Source organism: Trifolium pratense, linkage group LG2, assembly GCF_020283565.1.
Source record: "Trifolium pratense cultivar HEN17-A07 linkage group LG2, ARS_RC_1.1, whole genome shotgun sequence".
NCBI lineage: Eukaryota > Viridiplantae > Streptophyta > Magnoliopsida > Fabales > Fabaceae > Trifolium > Trifolium pratense.
Genome location: NC_060060.1, coordinates 66,053,357 through 66,071,167, shown reverse-complemented (window position 1 = coordinate 66,071,167; position 17,811 = coordinate 66,053,357). Strand labels below are relative to the sequence as shown.

The window sequence follows — 17,811 nt, the reverse complement described above, 5'->3', positions numbered from 1 at the left end:
TCTATATATATGAGAAATATTTGGATAAACAAAAAATAGATTAATATATTCATTTAAAAAAAAAAAGAGTTTAATTGATATGCACTGACGATGTAAAATAGTTTTACACGATCGTCCAATAAATAACCATCATTTTGTCATGTCATGTCAAGAAAGTGGGATCAAGTGGGGTGATATGGCGGAAAACATGGTTGATATTGGTTGACAGTGTAAAATTATTTTACACCGTCGATGCATATCAATTAAATCCAAAAAAAAATTGGTAATGTTAAACAATTAAAAATTCACACGGTGGATGACCGAAGTTCAAATTTCACATAACAATTTTAACATTTATATCGGTTAATAAAATATTAAAAAAATGTTATGTGAACTTAATTTAGTTGATAGGACATCTTATAATTATATATAAGTCGAAGTTTAAATTCGAACATTTTACTTGTTCAACTACTTAAAAAACTTTGTCTCCTTCGGTGGCCTCCAATGAATTTAACTCAGTTAGTATGGACATAATTTTATAATACAGGAATCGAGATTTGAACTTCGAACATTCCACTTATTCAAAATATAATTTCTAGCCAATAAATATTAATACTACTAGTATGAGTGTATGAGGGAGTTGGTGTTTGGTTACTTTGGTTGTTCGAAGTTTCGCGGGTTTTCATGCGAAAGGTGAGGGTGGGTAGATAGAATAAGGTAATGTGTGTGGTGTATGTTTTGGGACAGTACACTGACACTTGTGACTTGTTTCCATAAATTGGAATGCTTGTGGGCCACGAAATGTCTAATTTTAGGCCTACTGAGGATAATAAAGTTCCACCGTCAGAGACCATATCCAATGAGATCACGTGCTGAGTCAATGTCTCTTTTCCAATTCAGACAAGGAGAGGAGAGAGCAAATTTATTTCACTAGTGCACATGTTAAAGATATTTAATATGAAAACTAGTTTTAAAATTGAGTAAAAAAAAAAAATTGTTCATTAAATTTTTTCAAAATCAATTTTTTTTTTTCAAATACAAAACTTTCATTTTTTAAATTTTTTTAACATATATTCTTAGACACATATTAACAAAACCCTTCAAACAATACTACCTATTTATCATGGTTTTTTTGTTTTGCACGTTTTCTTATCCGATTGTACTCCACTCCCTACATTTTTTTAAGTAAAATCATACTCTTTTCGTCCCACTTATAACTTACTTGGTTATTTTATACAATTAAAAAAAAAACAATATAGTAGTAATAATTAAATTTTACTTAATCACTCTATTGATACTTTACTTGTGAGTTGTGAATTAAAGTAGTAGTTTTTTTTTACAAGCAACAAGTCATAATATTTCATTAATTAATAAAGTAGTAATATAATGAGTTAACATTTCAAAGTAGTAATAGTTATAAAATATTACATTGAAAGTTGAGCATGTCAAATATTTTGGGACAATTTTTTTTGCTTTCACCACTAGCTTAATTTAGTTTGGAAGTCAGTTCTAGCGTGGTTCCAACCCCCTCCCGATCGCAGTTATAGGGGATCGAACTGTGATCCTCCCTATCAACAAGTTCATCGTTAATCATCACTAAACCAACTAACGATTGGTTGGGACAAATTTTTATTTCAACTAAGTCATTTTTTTGGGGCCGATGGAGTAAACTGATTTTCAATTAGGTCTATAACTCATTTAATATCTCAAATTAATTTTTATTTAGGAAATATTAAGGGAGAATGTTAACTTGTGCCCTTAAGGGCACATGTTAAGGAAACAAATATATAAATTATTTCTGGGAATTTGTGCATTTTTACTTTTATGCATTAAATTTCTTACATTATTAAATGCAGTATTTCTATATTATGATATCTTATCATGTGCCCTTAGGGCACACATTAACATAACCCAATATTAAATAGTGTATCCGTAGCAATAGTTAATGATCAAAGTAAACAACTCCTCGTATTATTCGTGTATTTTGACGGCCACCAAGCTATGGTTGGATCAAAGTAAACAGCGGCGGTTCAGTGATTAGTTTGATGTCGGCTTATGACGCTATATTTTGTGATAGCTCGGGCATGTATTTGGGGAGCTTATATCATGAAATTATCTTCCTCCTTAATTTTACATACGGAACTCATGGTTATTACTTTAGTAATTGAGAAGGCTTTTGAACATGGCTGGATTAAACTTTGGGTGGAAAGTGATTCCACGATCGCAATTCAAGTCACTAAAGATCACTTCATGGTGCATTCGGACCTTCATAATTGATGGAGTAATTGTTTCTCTAAAAACTTGTAGCGATTCTTTTTCTCATACTTATCGAGAAGGTAACAATTGTGTGGATAAGCTTGTCAACCACATACATCAAGTCACAGGTTTTCGTTGGTGGGTTTGAATTTTTAATAGGTCACACTAATCTTCACTCGTGTTTACCTTTCTCTTTGAATGAAAAACATATGGATGAATAACAAATGGAGGAAACCTAAAAAATAAGTTATCATTGACATTCTTTAATAAGCTAAAAAATAATACAATTTATTCCAAAAAATAAATATACAATCCAAACGGGTCTATTGTTTAACTGTATATTTATTTTTTGTTTAACTACACATTTAGTATCTTACGTTTATTTTAGGTTTCAATTTCGTCTTTTACGTTTAAAAAATATCAATTTGGTCCCTTACATTTCCATTATTTGCATTAGTTAATCATTTTCGTCAATTTTTTTCACTAATACCGTTTGAACTATACACATGTCCAAGTGTCCACGTGTTTGTTTGCCCACGCATGCAAACTGAATGTCACATTTGACAAAACTAACGAAAATGACTAACTAATACAAACGGTTGAAACATAAGGATCGAATTGATACTTTTTACTGTAACATAAGATACCAAAATCAAACCTATAATGAGACTAGTTAAGAGTTCGTTTGTTATAGCTTATTTTTAAAAAAAAATCACTTTTTTTATAAAAATAATCACTTTTAATTGTTTTGTGTCCGTTTGTTACAGATTTTTAAAATAATCAGAAGCTAAAAATAATCAGAAAACAGCTAAAAATGAGAAACTACTTTAAATAGCTTATAAAATAATAGATTTTTTTTAGAGGAGAGAGAAAAGTGATGTTGTAATTAAAAAAATTACTTTTATAAGTTGTATCCAAACAAACTAAAAATTATTTTATTTAAAAAAAGTGATTTTTATTATAATAAATAAACATAAAGTAAATTCAATTTTTCTAAAAATTTCTAAACTATTTTACATCAAAATCACTATTTTTTTAATATGTAACAAACGCACCCTAAGCCTTATTTTTAAATTTTTAATTTTTTTTTAACTCGGTAAGTCTTAGTATTTTTTTGGCATTGACAATCACACCATTTTTTTTTTTGGCATTGACATGACATTTACACCATTTTGAAGACGGGAAAAATAAATTGACTGAAATAAAAGGTTTGTGTCTGGAAGAACAAATCGGTGAAACCTATTTGGCATTTTTTGCGATTTGATGGCCATTAGGCCTTTCCAATCCACCTTCTCGCTCCATACTTTCTTCTCTCTTTTCCGCACTCCCAATCCATTCTCCGCCGCCACAACCACCACCACCACCAACTTTCCGCCACCCTATTCTATCTTCCGTCGCTTCACCGTATCGTCTTCAACTTCATTCCCACCACCTCCTCGCCGCCCTCAACCTCCTCCTCCTCCGCCACCGTCTGACACTCTGGCGCACAAGATCGGAAAAGCCATTCGCCTCCCCGGCGCCGCCTCTAAGGCCAGAGTTTATGCTGATATCAACGTTGTTCGCCCTAAGGAATATTGGGACTATGAATCCCTCGCCGTTCAGTGGGGGTAACAATTTTCAATTCAATCCAAGTCACATTTTTAATATAAAAAATTGTTTTTTTTTTTTTTTATAATTAATTTTGAGTGTTGTTATAGGGAACAAGATGATTATCAAGTTGTGAAGAAGGTTGGAAGAGGGAAATACAGTGAAGTGTTCGAGGGTGTTCACTGTACGGATAATGAAAAATGCGTAATCAAGATCCTCAAACCTGTCAAGAAGAAGAAGGTGAATCATTGCATTGACTTTTTTATTTTTTTTTTACTGAAATTTTGATTTTTGGGTCTATTTGGATTGACTTATCTGAGTTATTGGCATATGTACTTGTGAAGATATTAGGATAGCTTAGGAAAACAGCTTATAGCTTATAGGAAATCAGTTTAATTTAATATTTTGTTATAGAAACATTGCTTATGCTATAAGCTGCAAATTAAGTTGTTTATCCGAAAGGGGCTATGTGAATGGATTGTTGTGTACTTGTGTTTAATTCTTGTATGTAATGTAATCACTAAGATCGCTCATAGAAGGATGTGCATGGGTTTTGATGGAGTCATCAGCCATATCGATGCGGCAAGTAGATAAAAGAAATAAGAAAGAAGATCTTTTCTGTTTCTAGTTTAGTAGTTCTCCTTGGATAGCATGCTCAATTGTACCTTGGTATAGCTTTGGTCTTTGTTGCATGAACTTCAAACCATTAATCCCATGTTTTAAATTGATTTTATGTATCGTTTTTACTAGATCATGACATGATTTTAAGAGTTTAAAGGACATGCACTGTAAGTTTAATTGATCACATTATTTTAAATCCATGTTTACACTGACAACCAATGAAGGTCGGCTGTTTTGCTACACAATCCTGCTCTTATAAGTGTGATTTGAATTTAATAGAATGAAGTAGCAAAGTAGTAAGTTTGTATTGGCTGTCGACTGTTTTTCTTTTTTGTGTGTGTGAACTCCACGTCAATTTGTTGCATTGCATATAATACACTGGGGAAATAAATTTGACGTTAGTGATTCAGTTTTTCTTGTTATTTTGGTATTTTCTTTGTATTTTCGGATGTGAGTGGTCATAAAAGTGTTCACCGGAGTGGTCACAGTGCTTGAGAGTAATTAGGTATTCTGTCATTTATTTTGTTGTCTGCAGTATGATTTCCGTGAAACCTTGTACATTTGTGTACATCCCTTTCCTATCATCTGGCTATATTAACATGCTCTTGATTTGATGCAGATAAAGAGGGAGATCAAGATATTGCAAAATCTATGTGGAGGGCCCAATATTGTAAAGTTGCTTGACATTGTTAGAGACCCCCAATCAAAGACCCCAAGCCTTGTATTTGAACATGTTAATAACATCGATTTTAAAGTGCTCTATCCTCACCTGTCAGATTATGATGTTCGATATTATATCTATGAACTTCTAAAGGCAAGTTTTTATATGTTTTCTTGTTTATTAAATAGCAACAAACCATCTATAATTCAATTTTTGTAGTCATTATTTGTTGTCCACATTGCTGGACAGTTGACATAACATATGCTAAACGCTTCATTGTCATAACAAGGTTAATTATTATATTTTTGGAGAACTAAGTTATTGTGGTCAAGCCATTTGCCGCTGGCTCATAGTTTTGATAAAGAAGCTTCTGTAGTAATTGTGGATGGAAAATGTCAGGGATCCAGTGAGGAGAAATGGAAGTTGATAGAAACAGTCAAAACTAAAGTAACCATTTTATTCAGTGATTGAGAATAGGGGAATGGATTCTGCACTAAATGTTTTTCATTTTACTTTTGGCATTGATGTTAATTTTGGTGTTCCACATTCTAGTTTTGGTCCTTCACATGCATGCATTGTTTTCTCATATGCCGAAATTTACTTTTCAATATTCACGGTCCATGACCCTGACAACATGAAAGTTGTCAATTTTACTAAATTGTAAAGTCTTGACTGGGGTTACATTACTAAATATGCTTGCAAAATACAATGTATCTGCATCTATGTATATCTGCTTATGTGTCCTGTGAATTTTCTTATTGGTATATTTAGTTATACATTCTCACATGTGACATGGTCTGATTGGTGCATGTCTTATTATATGTTGTCAAGTTTGTGATGTATATATTTGCATTAGTTCAGAAGAGTTATATTTTTTGAATATTCTTTGACAGGCATTAGATTATTGCCACTCACAAGGAATCATGCATCGGGATGTAAAGCCACATAATGTAATGATCGACCACGGGCAGCGTAAGCTTCGCCTTATTGACTGGGGACTTGCAGAGTTTTATCATCCTGGGAAAGAGTATAATGTCCGCGTTGCCTCAAGGTTCTTTATGTCTCTTTTATTGTTTTTTCTAACTACTTATAGCGGTAGAAAAATTTCCTCTGGTCAGTCCCAGTCGATGAAGAAATCGGTGAGCTGGGAAATATATTTTTAGGCACAAAATTAAAGGGTTTTGGGTTGTCGAATTCACTGCTTTAGCTGGTAAATATCTGATTACATTCCCACAATTTCATCATTCTAAGTATGCAATCAGGTTAAAGAGAAAATGTGGTTTACACGATTACACACGGAGTTTGGATACCAATCCAGCAATTATTGCAGTTCCCTTCGCCCTTGAAAATTTATTTCCCAAGAAAATTCACTTATTTCTTTGAAATACTTGATGCCATTTGCATTAAATTGAATTTCACAAGCTTGAATATTGGAATACTTGGGGATCCATTTTAATTGGAAATTGAATTTGACAAACTTCTAGGTTGGAGTCTCTTTTTATTTTGTTTGTGTTTGCTCATTTTTGTCTAACTGGTATAGTAGAATTTGAAACCTAGACTTTTGTGTGTTTTCTTGTAAATATTTTCTGGCTTCTCAAAATCGTATATTTTTCAAAAAGTGATAAATTCCATCCAAAGGAATCCTTCTGGAAATGCACTAGTTCCTCAGTGACATGCTGTGTATTTGTAGGGAAATTTTAGGGGTTAATGCTGTATTCCCTTTGGTTTGAAGAGAATTGCCATATTGGTTTTTTGAACACGTGCAAATCGTGGTTTTCACATGTATATAGTGACGTAGTATTGTCCCAATATAATCTAAGGCGACACCTTTGTATATAGTTCGAGTTGGTTCATTTTTGAAATCTATATATTCCTTTGGATTTTTTTGGCATGTTGATACTGTTTGTGTACAGTATAACAGGCATTGTTGTCTTTGAGCTGTGTACAATAATCTATAAGATGCTTCTCATTACCAAAATATTTATTATGCACTTACCTTGAAAAAACTATTATTTGACTCTCCTTTATGCATTGTTTGTAGATATTTCAAAGGTCCTGAGCTACTTGTTGATCTTCAAGACTATGATTACTCTCTAGATTTATGGTCTCTCGGTTGTATGTTTGCTGGAATTGTAAGGGGTCTACTTTATTATAATGCAATTTGATTATTATTTAGGGTATAGGCATGATTCTCGATTTACAGAGTCAAAGCTTCACTTTCACTAATGCATGAAATATTGTTCTTTTTCTCCCTAAAATCAATGTATAGGGTACAGTTCTCTATTATGCTTACTTGATTTTTTTTCCTCTTCCAGATATTCTGGAAGGAGCCGTTTTTTTATGGACAAGATAACTATGATCAACTAGTGAAAATAGCCAAGGTTAGTGAAAATAGTGAACCAGATTTGGTGTAGTTTGAGCTAGGTTTATTGGGTATTTTTATGTTTTTGGGTGATAATTTATCAGTGCTTTTGCTTTGGGTCTCTGGCATCTTCCGGTAACCTGTTTCACACTTGGGATTTTTTTTAATATAAAATTGGGGAAGTGTGGAATTATTATTAACTGAAGTGGCATTGATAACCATTTTGCAACCTCTCCTAAGGGGACTTGAACTCATACCACTGAACTGACACCTCATGGGATGTTATGTTGCAAGTGTTGTTTATTACTTGTACACTTTATGGTTTCTTCCTCCCTATTTTTAGACATTTATCTTCTATGTTGGGTGTTATCAAGTTTGTACCATCACCTACTGGTTTTGTGATTTGGTCTTTCTATATAAATGAAATCTGTATTCTTGGCTATTGAGAATGCCTATTTTTTGCGTCCAATTTCTGTTTCCAACTTGGTCCCATATTTTTTTATACCAATCATGCAGAACAGTTACTTTTTAGATATTTTTTTCACTATCTAATAATAATTCGTTTTTTTAATCTGAAATAGATTTTGAACTGCTGTACTATTATTATTATGCACATCTAAAGATAGAAACAGAAAATATTGGATTGATGAACTGTTTCATCCCTGCTGTAACAGGTACTTGGAACGGATGAGTTATATGCGTATCTAAACAAGTATCGCATAGAGTTGGACCCGCAGCTCGCAATGCTTGTTGGAAGGTTAATTTCCATCCTTTACAAATGATGTATATTGGTTTTGTTCCTCTGAATTGAGGAATTCACTTTAGATGAAAAAGTGAGGTGTTATGGCCATTGATTGGAAAATCAGTGGCAGGCAGTAGCCATTGATTAGAAAATCAGTAGTTGAAATTTAGTGTCATAAATTCATAATTTGTTATGCATTTACATGAATAATCACAATTTCTACTGTTGATTTTCTTACCTCTTAAAGTGAATCCCCACTTTAAAAGGGTCGAGTCTTTTGTGTATATGTCGCATTTGCTCACTAACCTTTATTTTTCTAAAAGTCTTCAACTGAAAAATTGTTCTAATATTGTGGCAGGCATGGTCGGAAGCCGTGGACAAAGTTTATTGGTGTGGATACCAAACACTTGGCTGTTCCTGAGGTAGCATGCGTTTGAATATTTCTGTTATAGAATACTCATATGGTCATTGATTGTCATTCTAATTATATCGCCATTTTTTTTAGGCTATTGACTTTGTTGACAAGTTACTACGGTATGATCACGAAGAACGGCCCACTGCAAAAGAAGCTATGGTAAGAAGCCCAATCTTTTGGCATCTTAACATTTGTATTATTGAAATAGGTTTAGTCATTAGTGCAGATTGACTTTTGGACTCAGGCTTCTAATATGATATGTATCTAGCCATTAGGTTCATCTCATTTGCCATGTTTGGATTTTCTTCCCCCTTTTGGCTTTTGTGGATAAAATTTTGTTGGAAATTATTTCATAATCCTACCTGGACTTAATTTTTATTTAACCGAATAGCTGTTGTTTTTTATGCTCGGTACTCTAGAAGATTGTGTGATAAGGCTTGATTTTTGTTGTTGGAATGTTCATTATTTTGACTCAGATTATATAGGAACTGGCTAACTACCTACTCTTTCCTGCTCACACTTATTTGACAATTTGACAATAGGTACTTGTTTTGCATAACGTTACACAAACTAATATTCAATGCTTGCAGGCCCACCCCTACTTCAATCCAGTGAGAAATGCAGAAAGTAGTAAAACGCGTACACATTGAGTTGCTGATGTCTTGTTTGAGATATCTTGCTTTTGGCCCAAGAATTTTCAAATATGATGGAACTGGATTTAGGAGATTCTGCCCTCGAGTTACATTGAAACCCGTTTTTGGCAAAATCCAGGTCTCGACGATTTTATTATGTTGTGTGCTTGCAGTAACTAGTCAGATTTGTGAGTTCCTTATTCTTTTGTAGTCTTGAAAATGGAAACGGTGTTAAGTTCAATTCCATTTCAGTTTAGCTTATACACTTCTGTTTGTTGCAACTGGTGAGATTTATGGTTCCTTGCTCTTTTGTAGTCTTCAAGAAAATGCATAGTCTTGAGTTTAATTAGAACAAGATAATTTTTTTTTAACAAGTTCTCATTACATTTCCAATTGAGTTTGTTAAATAGTGTGTCGCTAGTATTGCTCGCATTAGAATCTATTGGCACCTAAAGTGGTGATTCTGCCGGTATAAGGGCAACACAAGTAGCAGGCTCGAAGTGTCTCCCTCCTTATTGTGAAATGAAAGGGTCGAAGAAGGAGGAGATTCAAGGAAGTGATTTACGGCTGTGGTGAATATTGGTAACACGGTGGTGGTGAGTTGGCTCGAGGAGAAAAAAGATTAAATTTGGGGTTTTTTCATTTTTGTTCATAAAAGGAACTGATGTGTTAATACACGGTGGATATCAGCTGTTTCATGTGGTGCTGCCATGTGGAGTTCTGTTGGTCAATTAACGGTTGAGATAACCTTAGTAACTAAAATCAAAATGGAAGGTCAATTAACAGTTGAAATAACCTTGGTAACAAAAATCAAAACGGAAAATTTAACGAGTATCAAAATATTGCTTTTTTTTTATACTAAAATTTGTTTATTTTTTAGATTGGAAAATTTATTTAAACCTATTTTTTATTTGCTTTTAATTAATGGTATTGTTCAAATTATTAAGTAAACTAGTCAATGTACATATTAAAGTTATAATGAGATAAATAAATCAAAATCCAAGTATAAGGAAATATAGTTTGTAAAGAAAACTATAAGACTATTATTTTAGCAAAAAAAAAAACTTGATTAACTTCTTTTAGCAATATTTTTTTTAGCTAAATATATTCTTCATGTGTGACATCAGCTCGTTGACAATGAGACTATTATTGTGGGTAGAGAACTAAAGATTGTCTACAACTCAATCCTTTACTTTTGATAATTTTGTCTCTATACTTTCTCAAAACTAACTATTCTTTCTCATTGAAATTATTTTATTTCATCACAAAATTTCTCACCTAATTAATATATTAAAGTCATAATTAATCAATTTTTATTATTATCATTGAAATTATTTTATTTCATCACAAAATTTCTCACCTAATTAATATATTAAAGTCATAATTAATCAATTTTTATTATTATTATTTGGAGAATACACTAATCATCAATCCTATTAAGAAATATAGATTAGATTCTTTGAACTCCTAACTTATATTATACATACACACACCTAACTATATTTATTATCTTTGCATAAAAAAATCTATATTAATTATCTTAATTCTGGTTTCTCAAATACTATAACTCTATATAAGCAAAAATTTATTAAATAATTAATGTATTTGGTATGTAATATAGGTAATGTACATCATTTATTCAATAAATATAAAAAAATGAATATTTTACTATTATCAACGTGTTATTTACACACCTAACTATAGAAGAAGAAAAAAAACATGAGGAACAAAAGTGGCAGATAATAATTGGAGACAAGGACACGACATATAAATTTGGAGATCTTGTTGTTTATGGGAGATTATTTGGCATATAAGACAATAATATTGGTGGACGTGGAACAATACTAACGGAACCATCTTAACTCGCAAGTCGAGTCACGAATGAATGTATGCACTATACTATTGTTGTATAAATTTGCTTGTCAATTTTGAAACAACTCAGGATACATCAAACTGGTGATGAAAAATTAAGCTTTTTATAGTAATGATTTTTCTTTTCAATTTGGTTTTGGCAAGACAAAGCAATTAAGACAAGCAATTAAAGAGTAAAGCGTCGGATGTCATGACCAGAATTCGAACCTCGATTACTTTACTTTGTGTGTGTGTGAATTTTCAATGGATTTGTCATTTCGTCTATCAACCAAATTTTTTTAAAGAGTAAAGTAAATAATATCTACTGTTGACAAACAATTAATGATTTACTATATTTTATACTGCATGTACATGCATAACAAGTTAAGGTGATTACAATATTGATCGGCCTTTAATTTTGTCATTGTTATAGGCCCAGGTGCGGAGAAACAACCATTAATGTGAGGGCGAATGTGATGACCTTGACGTTAATGATTGTTGAAACTTGAAATAACGGCCTCAATGTCATGATTGACATTAAATACTAACCAATTCCGATCTCAGTCTGTTGAACGTGACACATGGTCTTTGACCAATGTGTATTTGGTTCAAGCACTACGTTAAATTGGACCAAGCACGAAGCCGAGTTGGATTAGTCCAGTACAATAAAAAAATTTAAGCAATAGTCCACTACAATAAGGAAAGATGTAAGATCAAAACAATGAAAGATGTAAGATCAAAACATTTAATGTAGTACAACAATATTAGACTAAAATTTCGTCACACAAAAGAAGAAGCAATAGACTAGAAGTTTAGTGGGTAGTTCCGCTAAGTGGGTTGGCAATTGTTGAGTGGCATGTCAATTTCTCTCTAGTGCACATGTTTCCTTTGTGTTATTATTTGTCACTTCTTTGATGGATGGATGCGGTGGTGACCTTATCACGGCCATGCGATGTGGCACCCATGCTTAAGAATACGGTTAAAAAAAATATATATGAATAGTATATATAATCAAACTATGTCACTCATTTTAGAATAGAGGGAGTATCCACTTGTCTTCAAATTCCTCCAATCTGGAACTATTTTGGCGGCTAAAGTCACTCAACATTTTTGCAATATGGGCACTAATCTTACCTGATTAGGAGGGTTATGAACAGTGGACGTCTTTTCGCACGGTGAATGTGAGAGGAGGAGGTGCACCTACAAGACACTCTGACGCTCAAGTTAGTGTTTGCGTAAAGGGAGGGGTTAGAGAGTAAGAAATGAGATTATAAGATACTTGTCCTTTCTGTATGAGAAGTGTATATATAATCCCGAGTGCAGAGTCAATACCATCAATGTGAGGACGGATCTCGCGGCGTTGATAGTTGTCAGAAATAACGGCTTAAAAGCATTGACATTAAATGTCAATTATTTTGAAGTCGTTCGTTACAAAAGTGCAGGATTATGTGGCCATTGAACAAGAACACGTGGTGGCTTTGGACCAACGCGCTATTGGGTCGTGCTCGATGCTAAATTGGACTTTGGTCTAACCCAGAACATGCATCAACAAGAGTCGTCTGTAATGACCATTTAAAATAACTTGTAAAACAATTTTAATGAAAATAAAATAATTTAACTATGATTCGAACTTCGACTCTCTCACTTTATGTGTGAATTTATAATAGCTTTACAATTTCATCTATGTACCCAAAAAAATCCACAAAAATCTAAGTGCAGAGGCACTTTTTTGGTGGCAGGAGGTGAAAATGAAAAGAGAAAAATCGCATGGCCTTTTAGCTGTTCATTATTGTCCTTTTGTTCCCAGTTTTTACTATGTCAGGTGAAGATTTCCGGTTGGAAAGAAAAATTGGGTTAAAATCTCTAGTAAAATGAATGCACATGTTCATCACAAAAAACATGAATACCACCATGTACGGGTACCCTTTAGGTAGAATAGAGCAAGAGATAATTTCAAAGGTAGAAAAGAGTTAGATATAAGGGAGTTAAAAAACTCAAAAATGAAATTTTGTATTGAAAAATTAATATTTTAATTTTAGAAAATTAAATGCACAATATTTTTTTAGATTTTGTTTTACAATAATAAATAAAACAATTTTAATCATCAACTTAATATCAGACGGTTATAATGTCATATTGTACATGTGATAAGTCTAATTCTACATTCTTATTAGAGAGGCACTTATTAAAGAAACAAAAAAAATTTCGAAAGTGATCTTATCTTATCCGATCAGAATCGACTTAGCCGAAGGGGTATTGACGCTCAAGTTAGTCAGTGTTTACATGAAGTGAAGGTTTTAGAGGGTAAGAATAAACTACCTGATATTTCTACGTGAGAAGGTATATAAAGTCATCATCATGGATCCAAGATCATTAATGAGAGAACGGATACGGTGCCTCGTCGTTAATAGTTGTCAGAATAACGGTTGAAAAAAATATGATTGCCAATAAATGTCGGTCATTTTGATGTCGACCGTTAAGAAAGGCCGACTTCTGTGACCGTTGGGCAGAAGGAGATGACCTTGAACCTTTGTCCAATTGGGCCAGTTCAAAGCATAGAAGGATGGGCTCCTCAGTTATTGAGCTTAAGCCTAGTCTAGAACCAAAAAATGCTAACGAGTACCTCAGACATTCTTTAAACATCTTAAACTGTACATTTTTGTAAAAAAAATAAAATAAAATTGAAAATGTGTAAAGTCAACACATTAAATATTGAAATGTTTCACTTTTTAAATAAAAAATTTCTTTAAATAAAATACTACTTAAAGTGCCTCGAGATACTCATTAACAAGACAATAAAAAAATACCAACGAGTGTCTTCGAGACATTCTTTAATGATTTTAAATAATACTAAGTTTTTATGGAAAGTTATAAAGTCTATGCATATGTTTAACTTTTTAAACAAATAATTTTTTTAAGGTGAACACACTTCGGTACACATATTATGTGGATGTGTACCGGTACATCGCTGAGGTGGTTAACAAATGACAATCATTTATTGCAGATTTTATTTCTTTATTAGGTTTTCTATATATATTTTTTTTTACACAAAATTTCTATATTAAACACTACTTTTTAATATTTACAAATGTATCCTTCACATAAATATAATCATCAATCATCTTCCACAATAAATCAAAGTATGCATCAAATCTTTCGACCTAGATTTTTCAACTATTTTTTAACAAGATTCAAATAATATAATATTATAATAATATTATAATATGATTTTAGTATTTTAAAAACATATGGTATTTTCTTAAAAAAAAATAACGTATATTTTTTTTTTGTCAAGTATTATTATTATTGGATCTAACTAAGGTTTTAATATTCTATAAAAAAATATGATTTTAATATTTTAACTTGTTTAAAAACTCGTGCATTCATATGAACTTTTTGATGTTTACTATGATTTTAATATGTTAATAAATTTAACTTATTGATTTTTGATAATTATATGTCTCGTGTTTGATTTTGTTAATAAATTATAATTATTAATGATAAATATTTATTCAATTTTTTTATGTATCAGTGATAAATATTTGTCTTGTGTGTTTTTTTATCTTTATAATCACTAAGAACTTCTTTTTTTTTCTTTTTTTTTTTATTTTATAAATTAAAAGCTTCTATATATCAAGGTAGGAATTGATATCCCAACAATGTTGGAACCCCTATTATTTTCTGTCTTCCACTTATAGCTCATTTTATTATTAAAAAGAAGAAAAATAAGATAATTATAAGTGGGGACTAAGCCTTACCCTAAGGAAATAAACGTAGAAAAATGAAGCATATAAACTCTTATCTAATCCTAGAAGACAAAATAGAAGTCCCTAGTATCTATTAAGGCGATGAACCAACCGTCAGCATGGAACGACACACGTACCCACTACTCCCTACAACAAGCAACAAGTGATGATGACTTTTTCAAAATAAAAAGTCTGAAATCATGAAATGATACAATTATTGAGATAGAACCGACAAAGTGGGAACTTTGTATCAACCTCTGACAAATCAAATATTGTTAAAGTAACCCAGAACTAATTGAACGCCGGATCGAGGGATGATCAATCAATGGGGCCGAGCCCCACGAGCACAGGAAAAAGCAAAGACACCAGCAACTACTACCATAAACATGGAGTATATCTACGTACCTAATCCTTTCAAGCATATCAGACCAAATTGGGTCTTGATGAGTCTAGCTCGTGAGTGGCTTCAAACAAAACAGCGCATACATAAATGACATGAGGGAATAAAGTTAGGACGCTGTTTTAATATTAGGTTTTTTTGTTTTTTTAAACAATATAAAACAAAACATTAATATAATATAACGACAAACAGATTTGATTAACAAGATGATCATTTTTATTGTTGGTAAAATGTATGCTTTGTTAATGTATGACCATGGTTTCTAATCACTCATGGGCCAATTTTTATTTTACTTTTTAGTTTTTAATAAATTTCTAATCTTTAGAAAATTTCGATCTTTTAAGGGCCTATTTAAATTAACTTACTTTTTAGCTTATAAAAAGTAACTCTTTTTTTTGTTTGTTTTTAAAACAAGATAAAAAATAACTTGTACAAATAAGTAATGGTCAAATCTCAACTAACTGAACTAACCGTTACCTAAGAATACCTCATGGGCCAAATTTTATTTTGCTTTTATTTTTTAGCTTATAACAAATAAGTAAACTTTTATATTAATTTATAAATTTTACCTAACAAAAATTGTATCTTCATAAGTTATTTTTTCATAAATACTTTGACAAGCTTATGAATAATACATAAGAGTTTATTTATTTGTGTAAGTGGTTCAACTTTACCTAATTGAAATAATACAAAAAGTTCATTTACAAAACTTTAGTATTTTTCAAAATGAGATGAATTAAATATGAATTTTCTAAATCAAAATATCAAAATAAAAGTAAAGAATATTTAATTTTACCTAAAAATCAAATTTTGAGCTCCTTATTTTTGGACAAACTTTTTATAATACTCTATATATAATAAATTTGCAAAATCATCATAAATATACATCAACTTAACAACATGACTAAAATTGCATGTATAAATATTTTGTAGGGATAAAAACATGATATTCATTTATGAAGAAGAAAAATTAAATTTACTAATTTTGCAGAGACAAAAAACAATTATATACCTGCTAATCCGAATCCGATGCCCATATAGAGTATTACGAATCACTAAATATTAATAGTATTACAATAAAATATATACACATTAAAAATTATAAAATTTTTTGTGCAAAAAAAATAAATAAATGCATTTTAATAATTATATGTATTAATAACCAATAACATTAAAACAAAAATTGAAAGTTAATAATATTGAAATATATTAAAATCATAGTTGGATCCAATAATAATAATAATAATAATAATAATAAGTTGTTAAAATCTTACATTTTTTTGAAAAGAAAATTATACCACATGTTGTTAAAATACTAATATCATATTATTTGATAGGATATTATAATAATATCAAAATATTTTAATCTTGTTAAAAAAATTGTTTTAAAAAACGTGAAAATCTTGGTTGAAAGATTTGATTTATATTGTGGAACAAAATTGATTGTTATATTTATGTTAAGGATATATTTGCAAATATTAAAAAGTAGTGTTTAATATAGAAAATTTAATAAAGAAATAAAATCTGCATTAAATGTCTGCCACTTGTTAATCACATCAGCAGTGTACCGGTACACATCCACATAATAAGTGTACTGAAGAATTCACCTTTTTTTAATTAAATTTTTTAATGAGTGTCTTGAGAGTACGGTTAACAAAACCCTTAAAATGAATTATGAATTAGAAAACAAAATGTAAAAGATATTTCTAGATTTGCCAATGAGTATTATGATGGAAAATGTAGAAAGAATGGATTAAAGGAAATGATACCAAATGGGGTCATCAATTTCATGATGACCACGCATCCTTTGTATACAATTCGATGATTAAATACTCAATTAAGAGGAACACCTCCATAAAACCGCGCAGCCATAGCCGTTATTTACTAAACCTTTAGTTTGTGCCTATGCTGCCTAGGTACGGGTACGGTACCGGTATCCGGTACAAGTACTGATACATAGTACAATATTTTTAGAAAATTTAATATATGGGTATGTTAATATAAAATATTAAAAAAATTATTTTTAAGTGAATTATTATTATCATGCTTTGAAGATTTTTTTTTTTGGTCCACGTCTCAACTATTTTCATAAAAAATGATAAATAATTGAAATATAATAAAAAAAATTATAATATTTTAAGAGATTTTTCAATAGCCAATATGTTTTTTCCGTATTCATCATTATAAATCAACCAAATAAAAATGGGTATGAAATCAGTGCGTACGATACGAGTACCATGGAGTATCCGATACTGGTACATACACGGTACGGGTACCTCACCATTTTATGAGTACTCATGCTACATAGGTTTGTGCCCATTTCCAATCGAGAAAGACGAATATGCTGGTGTCTTTGTTTTGTAGTTTCATTTTTTCGGTTTTTGTTCGTCTTATACAGAGAGACCGACTATTAATTATAATACATTTGCCATTCAAAAAAGTGTCTTAATTATTCAATAAATTTAGAAAACTATTTTTTTCTTATAAAAATGATCGTTGGATGTACTATAGTAGTATTAAAAATAAATTCAATGACATAAAATTAAAATTGAGAATAGA

At 31.1% G+C, this 17,811-nt stretch overlaps 1 protein-coding gene across 1 annotated transcript; it reads left to right on the top strand.

The window, feature by feature from the left end:
• Positions 1-3,414: 3,414 nt before the first annotated feature.
• On the top strand, positions 3,415-9,687 carry LOC123906337 (casein kinase II subunit alpha-like). Its single transcript, XM_045956245.1, has 10 exons — positions 3,415-3,842; positions 3,933-4,062; positions 5,063-5,257; positions 5,998-6,155; positions 7,146-7,236; positions 7,420-7,485; positions 8,141-8,223; positions 8,567-8,630; positions 8,714-8,782; positions 9,214-9,687. The coding sequence occupies exons 1-10, from the start codon at positions 3,499-3,501 to the stop codon at positions 9,271-9,273; spliced, it is 1,260 nt and encodes a 419-aa protein (XP_045812201.1). The 5' UTR covers positions 3,415-3,498; the 3' UTR covers positions 9,274-9,687.
• The last annotated feature ends 8,124 nt before the right edge of the window (positions 9,688-17,811 follow it).

Bases quoted from the DNA above. Each gene is read 5' to 3' on its own strand.
- LOC123906337 (XM_045956245.1), top strand. From the start codon at position 3,499: ATGGCCATTAGGCCTTTCCAATCCACCTTCTCGCTCCATACTTTCTTC. The intron at 4,063-5,062 runs GTGAATCATTGC...GATTTGATGCAG, and splicing joins AACCTGTCAAGAAGAAGAAG to ATAAAGAGGGAGATCAAGAT. The intron at 8,631-8,713 runs GTAGCATGCGTT...CATTTTTTTTAG, and splicing joins AACACTTGGCTGTTCCTGAG to GCTATTGACTTTGTTGACAA.